The sequence below is a fragment of the Triticum aestivum genome, chromosome 4D (genome assembly GCF_018294505.1).
Source record: "Triticum aestivum cultivar Chinese Spring chromosome 4D, IWGSC CS RefSeq v2.1, whole genome shotgun sequence".
Classification (NCBI taxonomy): domain Eukaryota; kingdom Viridiplantae; phylum Streptophyta; class Magnoliopsida; order Poales; family Poaceae; genus Triticum; species Triticum aestivum.
Genome location: NC_057805.1, coordinates 9,351,197 through 9,367,306, shown reverse-complemented (window position 1 = coordinate 9,367,306; position 16,110 = coordinate 9,351,197). Strand labels below are relative to the sequence as shown.

The 16,110-nt window shown below is 48.2% G+C and overlaps 2 protein-coding genes across 3 annotated transcripts; both read right to left on the bottom strand.

The window, feature by feature from the left end:
* Positions 1-1,266: 1,266 nt before the first annotated feature.
* On the bottom strand, positions 1,267-6,148 carry LOC123095675 (ankyrin-1). Its single transcript, XM_044517217.1, has 13 exons — positions 5,881-6,148; positions 5,699-5,770; positions 5,325-5,492; positions 4,854-4,985; positions 4,217-4,356; positions 4,002-4,127; positions 3,737-3,862; positions 3,356-3,508; positions 2,581-2,679; positions 2,396-2,494; positions 2,089-2,259; positions 1,901-1,980; positions 1,267-1,620 (listed from the first exon to the last, which is right to left on the bottom strand). The coding sequence occupies exons 1-13, from the start codon at positions 6,029-6,031 to the stop codon at positions 1,551-1,553; spliced, it is 1,587 nt and encodes a 528-aa protein (XP_044373152.1). The 5' UTR covers positions 6,032-6,148; the 3' UTR covers positions 1,267-1,550.
* A 1,039-nt stretch (positions 6,149-7,187) lies between these two features.
* On the bottom strand, positions 7,188-14,275 carry LOC123095673 (poly [ADP-ribose] polymerase tankyrase-1). Of its 2 annotated transcripts, none has more exons than XM_044517216.1 (10): positions 14,013-14,275; positions 13,807-13,884; positions 13,330-13,500; positions 12,704-12,838; positions 12,325-12,464; positions 12,066-12,176; positions 11,829-11,954; positions 10,755-10,856; positions 10,179-10,280; positions 7,188-7,800 (listed from the first exon to the last, which is right to left on the bottom strand). In XM_044517216.1, the coding sequence occupies exons 1-10, from the start codon at positions 14,152-14,154 to the stop codon at positions 7,789-7,791; spliced, it is 1,119 nt and encodes a 372-aa protein (XP_044373151.1). In that variant the 5' UTR covers positions 14,155-14,275; the 3' UTR covers positions 7,188-7,788. The 2 variants fall into 2 exon arrangements, with proteins under 2 accessions (XP_044373151.1, XP_044373150.1); XM_044517215.1 differs by lacking the exon at positions 7,188-7,800 and adding an exon at positions 7,808-8,166.
* Between the last annotated feature and the right edge of the window lie 1,835 nt (positions 14,276-16,110).

The window sequence follows — 16,110 nt, the reverse complement described above, 5'->3', positions numbered from 1 at the left end:
AATAATGCGAGCGCCAGGACTTGAACCCGGATGGGTTGGGATACCACTATCCCTCTAACCATCCAACCACAGGTTGGTTCGCAATCAAAGGACAAATTGATCGAGTAAACTATCTATCTCCACGATGCCAAATACATACATACCGCATGAAAACATGTTCCTTCATGAATATAATGTTTTTGATTTGGTATTTTAGGCGAGGACGTTTTTTCTGTAAATTTGGTCAGAATTTTCAAGGTTTGACTTTGACAACATCTTTTTCTGTTTTAGATGGACTTTGGAAATATCTAATACACACTATATTTTTTGGACGGTGGGGGTATTCTATTCATGCCTTCGGTTCGGAAAAACTGGGGCAAAGGAAAACAAAACTTGCTTCACTCGAGAACATAAAACAGAATGCATGTTAGGCACTCTCACAACCCTGATTGCAGACGGGGCGTTGCAAATAAATTATCATATGTCACCCTAAGCGTTCGTTTATTTCGGTTCGAGTAGTTCGGTTTATGGGTAATTCGGGTACTCGAAAATGGGAACAGAATTTTTTCTGTAAAAAAACCCCAAAATTTCGGTTTGGGTAATCCGGATACCCAGAAAACCCGAAATATTCAGAGCACACATCAGCTTTTTCGTATGAATAATTCAAGTAGTATGGGTAACATGACAGTGTGATAGTAGCATGAATAATTCGGGTAGTATGGGTATTTCGGATTTTTCAGACTGGAACCCGGAAACCGAATAGCCAAGAAATGAGAACCAAACCTTGACCCGATATCCGAATTACCTGACAATTCGGGTTCCGATAGCGGGTTAGGGTACCCAAATTCCCAGGGTGATATGTCCTCATCAGCTGTACCCTTCTCAATTTGTTGCCGTGTTGGTGTTGGTGATTCCACTGAGTGGTATGCCGACAAAATTCTTTAGCTTTTCATGTGCCATCAAACACTCTTTCACTCAGTTCATGTGGTTTTTTCTAGTCGTTGTGTTCCACGTCGCAAACAAAAGGAAATAAATGATCGGTGGTGTCTATTTCTTTTCTGATGATCCACTTTAGATTGAAGGCTTTCTTGGATAAATACAAGCGAGCCCAGGCTGAAGTTATTAGGACAACTATGCAGAGCGTCCGGCGATTCCAATGCCCACCCAACCCAGCCGCTCATCCAAATCATCATCCTTTTAAATTCTTCTCAACCATGCAGTGCGGCTAACTGAAAGAAGTTCAAAACGGCCTAGGGCATCTGTAGACGGATTTGGACGGACCAAACAGAGACGATAAAACAAGTTCAATCCAAAGCATCCATCACCAGAGTCTAGCAAAATACAGCACCATCCATGCTTCAAACAGATCGTCAAAGCACCAGACTAATTCAAAGCGCTCGCACGAGCAGCCATGGCCCATGTAGCAACAGCGCGGCGTTTCTAAGGAACTGAGCGCCACTTCGCCATACGTCCATGACAAAAAAGAGATCGACAGTTTCGCCAGACGTAAACACGCACGCAATGAGAAGCCTGGAAGGGAACCACTGGGCACGTCCACCCAGGCCGCGGCCCTAATCGGAGTCCGATGAGCTGCCGCTTTGTCCAGCGCCAAGTTCCGCCTTCATTGCCGCAACCGCCTCCCTGAAAATGGCGCAACAACCGTTGTTATGGAGCCTCCATGGTGGCCAGGGTTCAATTCAAACCGTGCAAACTTCAATGTATTCCAAAGAATGCACAAGATGCATGAAACTAGCAGTACACAACGACAGTGTGCAAGCAATACCAAAATAGTGACAGAGCTACATGTGGAGTTAAAACCAGGTTCTATTTAAGCAGTCCTTGGAATTAGAAGACATGTTCAGGAAAAGAAAGGCAAGATGGAAATACTCCGCATTGCAAGGTTAAGCGGAAAGAGTAATACCAAAATGCTTCATGCAGCTCCTGATTTGAAGGATCCAGTTTCACCGCAGCCATGTACGCATCGCATGCTTCCTTGTGATCCTAATGATTACAAAAAAAAAAACGAAGCACATCATTGTCTACTGGGGGAGATGGGGTTGAAATGTAAAACAGCGAGTTAAAGGCTAGCCATGTGTGGTTTTGTCTGACCTTGAGCGCTGTTAAGGCAGCTCCTTTCCGGCAGTAACCCTTTGGCCAATCAGGCCGCAGCCTGATGCAAGCATCAGCATCCACCAGAGCATCATGTGCTTCACCAATCCTTAGATGGCATAGGCTTCTATTCGAATAGAGCGTTGCATCTTTAGGATCCACTTTGATTGCCTGCGTCAAACCAAATCCCAAGCACGATCCGTTATCCCAGAATCAAACCACTCAAACTCAAAAGGACAGAGCGTATACATCCATGCCCAACAGCCAACTATGTTACCACAAATATGGAACAGCTGCAACAATATACCTCGCTGTAGAATTTTGATGCACCGGCATAGTCCTTTTCCTCTACTGCTTTTGCACCAAGTGATTTCAGCTCAGCCTTCTTATCTTGAATTACCTTCTCCTACACCATTAAGAGAAGACATTTATATCCACAGTACCCATTTGATGCAGCTTTTATAGTGTGCTAGATGTGCAAGATATACATACCTCGGAAGAGGACTTCCGTGCACTGGCATCCTCTTTCCGCTTAACCTTGCTGTCCTTGTCACTTTGCTTAACCTTGCTGGCCTTATCACATTGCTTACCCTGAATCACGATGGTTAAGCATGTTAATAAGTACAAAACATGAAAGTTAACAAACATGGAGAAGCTCAATTAAACAACTTTTATAGAAGTAAGAACAGCAATACTTTTATAGAGCAACAATTTTATCACTTCAATTCGTAAGCATGTTTAATTACGAACAATTGGAATGCCTTAAACGTGGTACTTCCATCTCCAAGCAATGGCATTGGCAAAATTGTGCAATGAAAACACCTAAAAACCAGTAAATGATGGCAAATGAATATGCGCACCAAAACATACTTGACTGACTTGCAGTGAGTAACACCATGATGCTATCTCAATGGAACAACCTATTAAAAGTTCTGTTTCATGCAACCAGTTAATAGGATTATGTTTCTATTTTGTATTTGCTATTTTGCTTCCCTATTGACCAGAGTTTCACTATATATGTGTTCAGGACTTCCTGAATTTACTTGCCAGACTAAACTAGTCAACTTTGTCCAAGTGATGGTTCTGCAATACTGTTTCTACATATTTGTTATTTAGTAGCTGCTAGGCAGATTCCGTGGAAAAGAATATCACACCATCACAAACGAATGGCATTCACCTTATTTCATACATATCTCACAAACAGGAGAAACATAAGATTCTACAGATTGCGGCATCGAAATAAATGAACTTCAAATTGAGTTTGTACCTTGTCCTTCAAGTGCTTTGATTTTGCGTGGGTAATGATTCCATCAACACTCCAGTTTGACACACGTTGAATGGGTTTAGTGTATGGAAATAGAATCTCCACGAGCTCTCTTTTTCCAGAGTCTGCAGCGATTTCTATTGGTGTCGTACCATTCTGTTGTGTACAGGAGGAAAATATTTAGGATGATCGCAAATATGTTTTAACAGAGACACAGGATACATCCAATTAAAAACAAGTGTGATACAGTAAAGCAGCAATAATTAAGACATTCCCACGTGCTCCAACAGTTACCAACACGACATCATCACCACGAGTCTCAGTTTAGAAGTGCCAAGGATAATATTATTCAAGAAAAGCAAGTCACAAAAGTCAAAAACTTACATAGTTGCTTGGAATATTGGCATCTGCACCGACCTCCAACAAGTACTGGACACATTCAGTTAAGTCTTTGCTGGTTGCTATCACCAATGGAGTATCAGGAGTCGTGCAGTTCAAACCAGCACCAGCCTGTGGATACAACCAGTGTAATAAATGAATCTGTGTGGATATTTACACTTCCATAAAATTCAGAAATCCGGTACAACAAAAGCCACACTGGATTTCCCGCAGCAGTCAAGATAAAAAGAAGATGAATTGGTTACCGTACCTTGACAAGAAGCTTCATGCACTTCAAAGCAGCAGACACAGAAATTTTTCCAGCGACACAAATAACATCAGCACAAAGAACTGCAGCAGTCATGGGTGTTCCTAAATCTGAAAAAACCCTGTTTGGCTACAGGTATTTGCGCAACAAAGTCAGTTCCCATGAAAAAGCAAAATAATTCTACAGATACAGAATCAAAACATTAAACTACTTATTACATCTGCATCATGCTGCAATAAAGACTGGACGATGCCATAATTCCCATCCGACACAGCCACGTGTAGTGGTGTCCCTTCACAAGAGGATATATCAGCACTAGCTCCTTTGGATAGCAACAGTCGTACCAGCCCATCGTTTCCTAAGAAAAATGAGAAGTAAAGTATATTAATTACAATGAATACTAAGTTGTTTTAGACAATTCTTATTTTAGGACAATAAAGTAACACAGATCATAAGATCAGGACTACACTATTCAATTGAATAAAGTGATGTATTTTGAGGACAGAGATACACATACACAGTGCACATAGCTTCAAGTACAAACTGGCAAAATAAGCAATTGAATTCCATTTCATACTAGAGAGTAAACACATAAGAGGTAATAAAATATATCCAAGAGGCACGTTATACATGTCATAGTGCTTAGATGCAACAAACCGTCATGCTTTGAGTACAAAGTACTACAAACATATAGATATGCAGTCTAAAAACAAACTGGGCATGGCCATTACTCATTGGTAACCAGATCAGGCAGGGCCTCTAACAAAGAAAATGAGTAATAAGTGGCAAAAACATTTATGCAGCGACAAAATAGTAAAGATACAAATGTAAATAGGTGCTGAAAGAGAGAACCACCTTTCTTTGTAGCATAGTGCAGAGGAGAAAAGCCCACACTGTCTTGCTTATTCAGATTAGCGCCTTTGTCAAGCAAATACCTCACAGCAATTGCTTTACCACGCGCCACCGCACAAGCCAAGGGTGTCATGCCTGCCAGAGCATTCAAATAACTCAGATCAGACATCTTTGGCAGACAAACACAACATAATGTGAGTGAGGCATAAAAGTCCTACAAATGCGCCATCGCATACCGGACCGCAACTACAACTTTAACATATAACAATCCACACATCAGCACAATATATTTACAGATAATATAGCATTGCAAAATGCAAAATGCAAAGTTTATTGAGAAAATGCATGCACGAAATTAAGAACCTGCAGTGTAGGTTACACATGTACAGCAAACAATTTACTACATATAGAGATGAATGAGCCCACACAATACAGCATTTAATCTAGCATTGAGGAAGCAGCAGGGGCATATACCCGAATCATTGTTGGCATCAGCATTGATGTCGAACCCAAGCTCCTCCACCAGGTACTTGCAGGTGTCCATCCTCCCCGTGCCGGCCGCCTCGTGCAGCGGCCCATAGTCCTCCATCTCCTCGTTGTCCGACGAATCGCTGTCGCTCGCATTCACATTGTCCAACATCCCTACAAAACGCAGATTTCCCAAAGGAGCCACGTCAAGGCACAAGTTTTTTTGAGAAGTAAAATAAATCTTGCAGAAGCCAACATCAAGGGACCCAAGAGACAGGGACCAACAGTTGACCGCACAATGCTGGGCGAGAACCCTGGGAAAACCCAAACCCTAGCTAGAAGGAGGGAAAAAGGAGGGGCATTTCGCGGGGGGTGCTCACTCATGGCGCGGTCGGGGTCGACGACGTCCGAGGACTCGATGACGCGCTTAATCGCCTCCGACTGCTCGCTGTCTGGAAGCAAAAAAAACAGGGGCACACCGCCGGCCATTAGTTAGAGACCTCTACCCGGACAGATCGGAGGGAGAGGGCGACGGATATCGGTGGTGGCGCGACGGACGTACTCATGCGGCGCATCCCGAGGTGGGCGCCCATGAGGTTGACGCCGGCGGAGATGTAGTCCTTGCTCCCCGAAGCGGCCGCCGCTCCGGCAGACCCGCCCCCGCGGGGCCGGCCGCCGCCGGCGGCGACGGCGCGGCGCCTCCCCTTCGCCATGGAGCGCGGCCGCAGAACCCTGGAGGGCGGTGAGGGAGGGAGTGGGGTTGGGTCGGTGGGGGTTTGGATTCCGGTGTGTGGAGGCGGAAGCTTCGGGAAGGTGGCCGCTGCCGCTGCGTGCTTTATGGGATGGGATGGGATGGGAGGGGCGGGAACGTGGGAGAGAGATAGACTCGGGAGCGCGGGATGCGGGGGATCGGGCGCCACGTGTCGTAGCCGACGGTCGCGATCGTGCAGGGAGCAGGTGGGGGAGGGGTTTCCGCTACGCGGCACCGGAAATGGTGGCTCCTGCTCGGGGGTTTTGAAATGGAAATGCTAGGCGTACATCCACTGCTTCCAAGCTCCAAGCTTGTTCAGGTGAACCATTCTCCCTCGCCCCTCTTCCGCGGTTTCTACCCGTGGGCGGTACCGTCCCTCCCCACCCCCTGCCGTTTCTGCTGTGGGTGGCACGGTCATCGGTTTGTCATGGCCGTGGATTCGCCTCCCTCTCTCCTTCGCCTCTCACTTGTTTGCCGCAATTTATGGTCGCGGGTCGGGAGGCCACGGATGTTGATTGTAGCGTTCACCGGCCATCATCACCGAGGGGAGAAACAAGATCGCCTCCCCCACTTATCTTTCCCATGTGTTGTCGTCCAGTTTTTATGTGGGTCGTTGCTAAATGTGTCACCATCTAGTGTGGGAATGCACATCACCGAGAGGACGTGCCCACACACCGACATGAGGATGGATGCATCAGTGAGGCACCGACGTACGGCGGCGAACGGGTGCAACGCACTGACGTGGCAAGTATTGACGACAGATCCAAATTTTATTCAAACTTTAATAGTTTCCAAAATATCCAGAAAAATCGTACCCCCTCCGTCCCATAGCATAGGAGCATTTTTTACACTAGCATAGTGTACAAAACGCTCTTATATGGAACGGAGGGAGTAGTAAATACTACATGTTTCCAGCGGTGATCTGGGAATATTCCAGTTTATCTAGAGAAAGGGGTTAAGAGATAATGATTTTTTTTCCTTGAGTGGACATTTAGTTTTCTCGTCGTTAACTTTGAGCCCACCCTCTGTTTTCCTCCTGGATCCGCCACTGTCTCTATGTATCTGTGCAAACACTATGAATATATAACGGTCACATCATATATATAAAATCAGTGCAGTTTCACGCCACACAGTCTTCAACTATTTCCAATCGAAGAGGAATTTGCAAGACCCGGTCTACATCAACGGGGTAGAGACATGAGCGGATTAGTGCTTCGTCCCACCGACCAGAGTGTGGGTCGATTAATTCTTCCACCTTTGTCAAGTAATTGCATCTCTTGTTCTTTTTTTTTTGTTGAGAAACCTGGTACATCATTTAAACGTCCATAACATCCGGTACATCATAGGAGTGGCAATTAACCAAACATGTCTACCACCAAGACCTAGCCAAGCCTTAAGTAAATTATTAGCACATTCAAAATTCCTTTGTCAACATAATTGCATCTCTTGGTGGTTTGCAGGTCGCTCGGCCCGTGCTCTGGGCTCTGGAGTAGCACCGGCCACCAGCATTCAACTCCCTGGTGGGTGGTCAGCGGCAAACTGGGGCTGCGGATCCGGAGCGGCAGGCTCAATCATGGACGCTTGAAACACGGGCAGGGAAAGTGCGGGGCCCAACCCTGTGCCTGCAGCGGCAGCGGCTCATGCATGTCCATGGACGCACTCCTGAAGAACTAATCCAGTGGGCGGAGACTCGCCTCAGACTGTTCCTTCCTCATTGCCTCAACCGCCCCCCTGAAATTGCCAACCAATTAGAAATGTTTGTCAGTTAAACGCGATGAAATGGGATTAGAGATGCTCCGTCCGGTTTCGTTTCATAGTCCTCCTTTTGTTTGAACACGGAGCTAGCAAGTACTCCCTCCGTCTCATATTAGCTGTCGCTGAAATGGATGTATCTGGACCCTTCCTTTTTTTGTCGCGCAAGGAATGATATGCTACAGTACAATATGTAACTACGTACTACTGTACCAAACAGCGAGCAAAGTAAGATCAACTTTCATAGCGTGAAACCATCATACAAGCACCAAGGTTCGACAAAACACGGTCCATGACATCGCTGCTGCTTAAAGGCAATTTAATTAAGCAATCGTTGAAGAGCAGCTGCATAAGGAGTGCAATGCGGGATTTTATCAGTTATAAATGTCATCCAAATTTATTTGAAGAAATAATGATTTACGCACTTACGAAAACATAAAAATTAAGTCAAAACAGATAAATCAACCATGACTGTTTCCCTTTGGTGGAGTATGAAATCCAATTTGGAGAACCTCCCTTCAGTTATTTTCACTTTGCGGGAAAAATCACCCCCTGGACCCGCTCCGCTAGGGTTCCTACCCTCGCCGCCGCCGCCCCGACCTAGCCGCCCCGCTGCCGCCGGCCGCCGGGCGCGCGCCTCCCGGCCCGCCCCGCTCCCCCCCTCTCCTCCCCTCCCCTCCCCTCCCCTCCCCTCCCGCGGCGCGCCCGGGGGGCTCCCCCCGCCGTCGCCGGCGAGCTCCATCGGGCAAAGCCCGGGGGGCGCGGCGACGGCGGGGCCTTCCATCCCCGTCCGCTTGTGGGCGCCGGCGCGGGGCGGCTCCTTCGAGCGGCGGCGCTGGACGTCCGCGGGATCCAGCGGCGCGGTGGCGGTTTCGCGGGGCAGCGGGGTGGCCTGCTGGTGGCGGCGCTCCGACGTCCCTCGTTCTGCGCGCGGGGCGGCTGCGGTGCTCCCGTCTCGGGAGGTGGCGCGCGACCGGTCTCTTGCCGGATCCGGTCGGATCTGGCTTTGGGGGCCGGCCGGCGGCGCCTGGCTCCGGTGGTGCGTGCTCGGCGGCTCCAGCGCTTGGAGCTCGCCGGGCGACGCGGGTAGGGCAGCGGCTGGGCGTGGCCGTTGCTCCGGCCATGGGCGGCGGCAGGGGTAGGTCTCGGTGGTGGCCTACCAGTGTCGTGGCGGCTTCACGGTGGCTCGATGGATCTGCCCGCGGCAACGGCCGGCTTCTTTGGCGTCGGTTTGTCCGCGTTCGGGCTGTCTCGACCTTCACCCCATCTCCTCGTCGCCCGGGCGCTACCCCCATCAATGGGCTGGTCCTCTCCCAGCTGCGGTCCACCGCTCGTCTCGCGCCCGATGCCGCAGGACCGAGCTCGTCTCGCGCACGATGCAGCAGGACCGAGCTCGTCTCGCGCACGGTGCAGCAGGACCGAGCTCGTCTCGCGCACGGTGCAGCAGGACCGACCTCGTCCCCCTCTCGGTGCTGCAGGACCGAGCTCGTCTCGCGCTTGGGGCAGCAGGATGGGTCGGTGGATGCCAGTTCTGGCCGACCTATTGGGTCTCGACGTTGGGGGTTGCCCAGGGGCGCGAAAGGTGGGACCTTTCCGCTCGTCCCTTCCGTTGGGGTGCGGCGGGTCTCGGGTGAGGTGGTGTCGAGGTCTTGGATGCTGGGGCGGCGGCCCTGGTGGTGGTTGCGCGGTGCTCTTGGGCAGAGCCCGTGCCTTGGTGCTACCCGGTCACCATGGTCGTGTGGGCGGCGTGGTTGCCGGGGTGTGGCGTTCGGTGGCGGTAAATATTGGCCGAGGTGAAAACCTGCTCTATCTTCGGACGGACCGGCGGCGGCGAAGATCGTTCCCTTCTTGAAGGCGTCGTCGCGGCTCTCATTGCCCGTCATGCGGCTCCGGGGGAAACTCTGATCCTTGGATCGGGAGGTGGCGGCGCTCCGGCGTCGTACCCTTCCTGAAGGCGCCGCCTTGGAGCGTATGGTTCGTCATATGTAGCTTCATCTCTTCGGGGCGGTAGTGCTAGGAGTGGTGTTGCTGCGCTCAGCGCCTATGTATCCTGTCCTGGGTGTGTGCGTGTGTTGCGGTGGCGTAGCGTGTGTTTGTACTGAATGCTTGTGGTTTGATGCTTTATATATAAAGCAGGGCGAAAGCCTTTTTCGGCAAAAATCACCCCCAAATTCTGATTCCTAAATCCTAATTAAGCTGTAACCTAGTTGTGTGAAACTAGTCAGTACATAGCGCAGACATGTAAATTAGGAAGGATGTTTAAAAATCAGTTCCCAGCTAATGTCGACTAGTTAATGTTACATTAGCAATACAGAAATAGAAGTGTTTTCCAATGGTTTTTCAGTAACAGCACTTACCTCCGTATAGAATTTTGATGCCGCAGCATAGTCCTTGCACTCAACTGCTTTTGCACCTTGTGATTTCAGCCAAGCCTTCCTATCTTTGTCACTTGACTTGTCCTACATTATTAAGAGAACTTGTACCAACATTAAATCGAAAAATAAGATGCCACAGGCTGTAAAATGTCGGAATAACGGATGTCTCATTCCCCGAACTAGTACAAAAAAACATGGTTTTCTTCATACAGCAGGATACATGCAGAGATATACTCAAGGTGAAATATTGTTAAAAAATAATAATCTATATACTTAAAAAGGGGATAGAAATATTAGTCAAAAGACACAAATCAACAGTAACTTGCTTTTGCTGGTATGTTAACTCCCGACCCTACACAGCTATACCTGTCAATTATAGCAGCACAACAAGCATTCTTAGATGTGGGAATCAGTAACCTGTATTGTGTGAACATGTACATTCGTAGGATGCCAAGCTATTGTCCACTACTTAGTGATGTCTTAGCAATATGAAAATAACAGTGCTCTCCAACAGCTTGTTCAGTAGAGGGCCATCGAAATGATTGCACAACAATATACCTCAGAATAGAATTTTGATGCAGCAACATAGTTCTTCCCTTCAGCAGCTTTTGCAACACTTGATTTCAGTGAAGCTTTGCTATCACTGTCACCTTTCTTAACCTAAATAATTAAACAAAACTTATGTTAAGATACGTTAAAAATTACAGATGCTGCAAAACTGTACTAAGGCAGGATAACCTGTCTTATTTCTCCTAGTAATAAGAATAGCTGATGACATATTAACTGTACAGAACTGAAGATGGCATTCTAACACAATGACATGGATTACTTTCATACATCACCCAACTATTAATATGCAGAGTAAATTTCCCAGTTCTCAATGAAATGATTCCAAATATCCCGTTTATTACACTGTATACCTCTGATGGATCCATCAAATATCCTATCTTAGCTCCATCCTATAGTTTTGACCCCAAAATGGATGGATCTAGGAAACTATCTATCTAGCTTTCAGACTATTATTCTTGAAAGCAGATCAAAGTGCTCTATCTATTCATCAACGAGATGAGTAGAGTTTGATTATTGCATCATCTTCTTGCATGGACTTGTCGCCAGCCATCTAAATTCTGGCAACAAGAGGCACCTGATACCAGTTTATACCAACAAAAAAACACTGCATAAATGTCCTTATTTGTTTTCCATCACTTCAATATCCATGTGTGTGAGAGAGAGGGTACCTTGGTTTCCCAAGCAGGCCAGGGTATGGAGGATAGAAAAAAGGAAAATACAAGGGCTGTGAGTTGAAAAAAATGACGCGAGAAGATTTTTGCAAAAACACGAAGATACATAATTTATAACATAATGCCATGAAAGACAACCAGTTTGAGACAAAACAAACAGTTATTTGGCTTGTGACATGTCTGGATCTAAAATTTCTCATGGAACTAGTAAAAACGTAACATCATTGGGCGCCTACAAACACTAAGCTAAACATGAAATTGCCCATATTGAAAAGCGAAGTCATGAATGATACTAGGTCTGGATCCAACAAGTGTCAGAGAAAACAACAATGATGTTAGAGCATCAAGTATCAAGGTTTAAGAACTAACATAAATTAGAAAAATAATTCACCTGCTTAGATGGAACATTGATATTTGCGCCAACCTCCAACAAGTATTTAACGCATGTGGTTAAGCCATTGTTAGTTGCTATCGCCAATGGAGTTTCAGGAGTTGTACAATTGACATCCGCACCAGCCTGTGGGTGAACAGACATAACATAAAACACATGGAGAATACAAAAGGTATCTTCCACCATAAGATTCGCTCAAGCAATCATAATGTGCAGAATGTGAACAGCACACCATACCTTGACAAGAAGTTTCATGCACTCTAAGCAAGTGGATCCATTCATTCTTTCAGGAGTAACATAGAGTGATGTGGTCAGGGGTGTACCAAGGTCCCATGAGACTTTATTCGGCTGCAATTTTAGTTTGAAAAACAAAAGTCACTTCCCAGGTTCCATATATGTTGGAGAAATATGATTCTAGGGATTGTATATGCATAAGAACTTGAGCTATGAAGAAAAGAAAATAGCTCAAATGGAAGAACATCAATTTACTAATTACATCTGCATGGTGCTCCAGCAAAATCTTCATAGCACTGAACTTCCCATGAGCTGCAGCGGCAACTAGAGGTGTCCCATGAGGAGAAGGTGCATCAACATTAGCTCCTTTCGATAGCAGCAGTCGTGCAATTTCATCACAGCCTAGCAAGAAAGGAGGCATCCACACAGTTTGAGTACCGTATCCACGACACATTGACAATTTTTTTATCAATTCAGAACAAATTCGTTTTGGGTATTATCACTCCCCCGCCGCATCCCAATCATAAACTAAAAGTGGGATGATCAACTCATAACCAGATCGGACAGCAATTCAACAGAGAAATATGATACTTGTCATATGCAACCATTTTTTACGGAGCAGAATGTGAAGAAATAGGCACCTGTTGCTACTGCTTCATGCAGAGGAGTCGTGCCGTTGGAGGAATCTTTTATGTTGGGATCAGCACCTTTTTCAAGAAAATACCTTGTGGCATTCACTTCCCCATGCCCCACCGCAAAAGACAAAGGCGTCGCACCTGCCAACAGAGCATTACAATCAAGCAATTTAGTCAAACATTGACACCCTGCCATACCGTAATAACAAACGGTTGGGCCTAAGAAATCTACTGCTGCCTTCTTCGCTCCCTTAGCATATGAAGGGATGCATATCACAAGCAATAATGAAGATTGAAATCTCACAGATATGTACACTTGCAGGTGCATATAAACAAGTGGTGGTATAATTAATATTGCATCGGAAAACCTCATTCACAAGCATGTTTTTAGAAGGAGATCTTATAATCATCAGGTTTCACTAGCACAAGCTTATATTACGCGGCAAAAATATGTTTAAACGAAGTAATAAACTGAATGGTAAGAATTTAATTAACCGGCCCGTACACGAGAGATGAAACAAATAAGGAAATCCCTATAAATGGAACGCGTGGAATGAAGTAAGTAGCTTGCTTCCCAGACACAAGAGCTCAACTGAAACACACAAGCATTTAATTTCGAAGAGGCGCCGTACCAGAGCCGGGATTAGCAGCCTCGGAGTCGACATCAAATCCAAGCTCCTCCACCAAGTACTTGCAGATCCCCATATCACCCTTGGATGCTGCGGAATGCAATGCCCCAACGCCCCTGAACCTCACGTAGGCAAGCGACTCCCTGTCATCGTCGTCCATGCCATCTACCACGGCTTCAAGACGACCCAGATTTCAAAAGAACCACATTAAGGCACAGCCTCGCATATATATGATACAATTTCCAACAAGATTGTTGCATGAAACAAGATCAAGATACCCGGTAAACTGAGGGTAATATAAATGTACCTTCCGAAATCCAACTTAACATTACCAAAATACAGTAATATAGAAGGGCCCCAAAAGGGCGAAATCAATCAATAAAAGTGAACAGACCATCATCACATAGCATTAGCATTTAGCAACCACGGCTAAAATAAAACCCTAATCCAGAACAATGGCATTACGGAGGAGGATCTTACCCTTGAGGCGGTCCAGGTCGCCGTCCTCGCACGCGAAGAGGAACTGCTCCTGCGGCGGCCACTGCCAGCCGGTGCTACCTAGATCGCGCGCGCGACGAGCGGGAGGCCAGGAAGGAACACGTCAGGGGCCATGGTAGAGCGAATGAATCTCGCCCGAAATGGTGAGGCGAGACAGAGCGGAGGGGGTCGCGTGCGCACGCACGTACCCACGTCGGTGACGGTGGCCTGGAGGCCGAGGCGGGCGGCGGCGTCGGTGAGGGCGCGAGTCGCCGCTGCTCTCTGGAGGTCGCTCGCGCTCGCGCCGCCTCCTCCTCCTCCGGCGCCGCTAGGGATCCTCCCATTCTCCATGGCGGGACAGAGCTCGAGTAGGCTCTGGAAGCGTGCGGGCAGACGGTTGGGTTTAGCAGCGGTGGGGCGGTGGCTTCTAGGGGAAGCAAGGAAAGGGAGCCTCGGTGTGGGAGAAGGGAGAGGGAAGTGGGAGAGAGAAGGATGGGATGCGACGGGACGGGACGGGGTGCGGAGGCGTCAGTGGGAGGACCGTTGAGTTGACTGCGGTTGACGACGGAGAATCCGGGGAGGCGTGACGGTGCCCATGTGTTGGTGCACTGTGGCTGTGGGTGAGCGGAGTGATGGCGAGCTGCTTCTGCTGCAGCTATCACTTCAACGTAGTGGATGCATCGAGTGTGTGCCCAAAATAGTGTAGCAGAGTGTGGCTTGCGTGCGTGTCGCGCGCACCGCTACGTTTTTTTCTCTCCCGATGGCAAGAGAGTTTTATCATCCAGAACTATAACTATGTTAGTTGGGAGCTCCCGAGCGTTCTCAGAGTTTAGATCATTTTTTTGGCCGTTCGATCGATTTTTTGATGCGTTTTGCACCGTCGGATCACCCCACCGGTTGACATCGGCCGTCGGATCGAGTCCGTGACACTGCTACAATGAACAGTTTCACCCCCGCTGTAAAGATCTCGTGCCACCGCCGTTATTCCCGTGCCCCGCAGAGGGTATTTTTGTCTTTTCACATCTTAGGTCAACATGCGCCCTTCTCCTATTCGTTGCCTCATCCCCAATCAGCCGATCTCTCCTCCACTTCCCTCTCCCGCACATCTCTCTCCCATCCTCCCCGTCCGCCACACCATCGCCGCCGCCTACCCTCGGCGGGCGGCCCACCCCCTCCTCCTTCTCCGCCGTGGCGCGGTGCTCCGCGGCAACCTCTCGCTGGTCTGGCCGGTTTGAGCCCCTTCGCGCTGACCCCGACCCCCCTTCTTCCAAGCCGCCGCGGCCACCATCGACGGCGAGGGCCGCAGCAGGAGCAGGAGCACGGCGGGAAGGAGGAGAACGACCAGGGGAGGTCGAGCCGCCATCCGTCGCCGGCCCTCGACACCTCCTGTTCGACCACACAGTGGGAGCACCGGACCGTTGTCCTTGTGTTCGTGCTCCTCCAGGAAGAAGACGACCCAAGGTGAGCCGCCTCCGATCCATCTTGCGGAGGCAGCGGTGAGCGCCCTCTCCACTCCCCCGATTCTCTCTCTCTCTCTCTCTCTCTCTCTCTCTCTCTCTCTCTGACCGTTGCTTCTCCCGAACTGCAGGAGTTCTCCTCCTCAAGGTGTCAACCGTCCTCGATCTACTGCTCCTCCTTGGTCTTCTGCGATGGCTTCCTCGCGTGTCGGCGCTGGTTGAGATGCTTGTGGGATTCCCGCAGTTGATTTGCTAGGTTGCTTTTGATATGGTCACGGGACTCACGTTCGATTTTGCTGCAGGTTCCTTCCTGTCGTTGTTTGCATTTGTTGCGGATCAAGGTCGTCCTGACGTCTGCTACTGCTGTGAGGGAGGAAGAAAGCTTTCTGGTCGTGAGCATTTCCTTTATTTCCTCTTAATTCCTTTGGATGCATTTGGTGCTCGGATCTGCTTCGATCCCTGGGGTCTTTTGTTGCTTTGCAAACAACTCAATGGCAAGCCCAAATTCGTAGTTTTTTGTTTCTTCCTTCTTTCGTCCGTTGGCTGTAGGTTTGGCATGTGCTGCTGTTGTTTGATTATGCAGGACTACAATATTTGGCTGGCCTCACTGTTACCTTGGGTTATTTGCTGGTTTAGGTGCCTGGCTTGAGGATTAGTTGCTGAATTGTGTCAGTCTAAAGTGTGTCCCAGATTTGTTGGTTTCGGTGTTTAGGTTAAGTTGGGCTGATTAGTCTCTGATTTGGTTCTTTGGCTTGACGATTAATTGCATAGATGGCGTGGATTTAGTTCGGTTAGTCATGGGTTTAGGTGCTCATCTTGAGGATTGCTTGCCGGATGATTTGGCCATTTA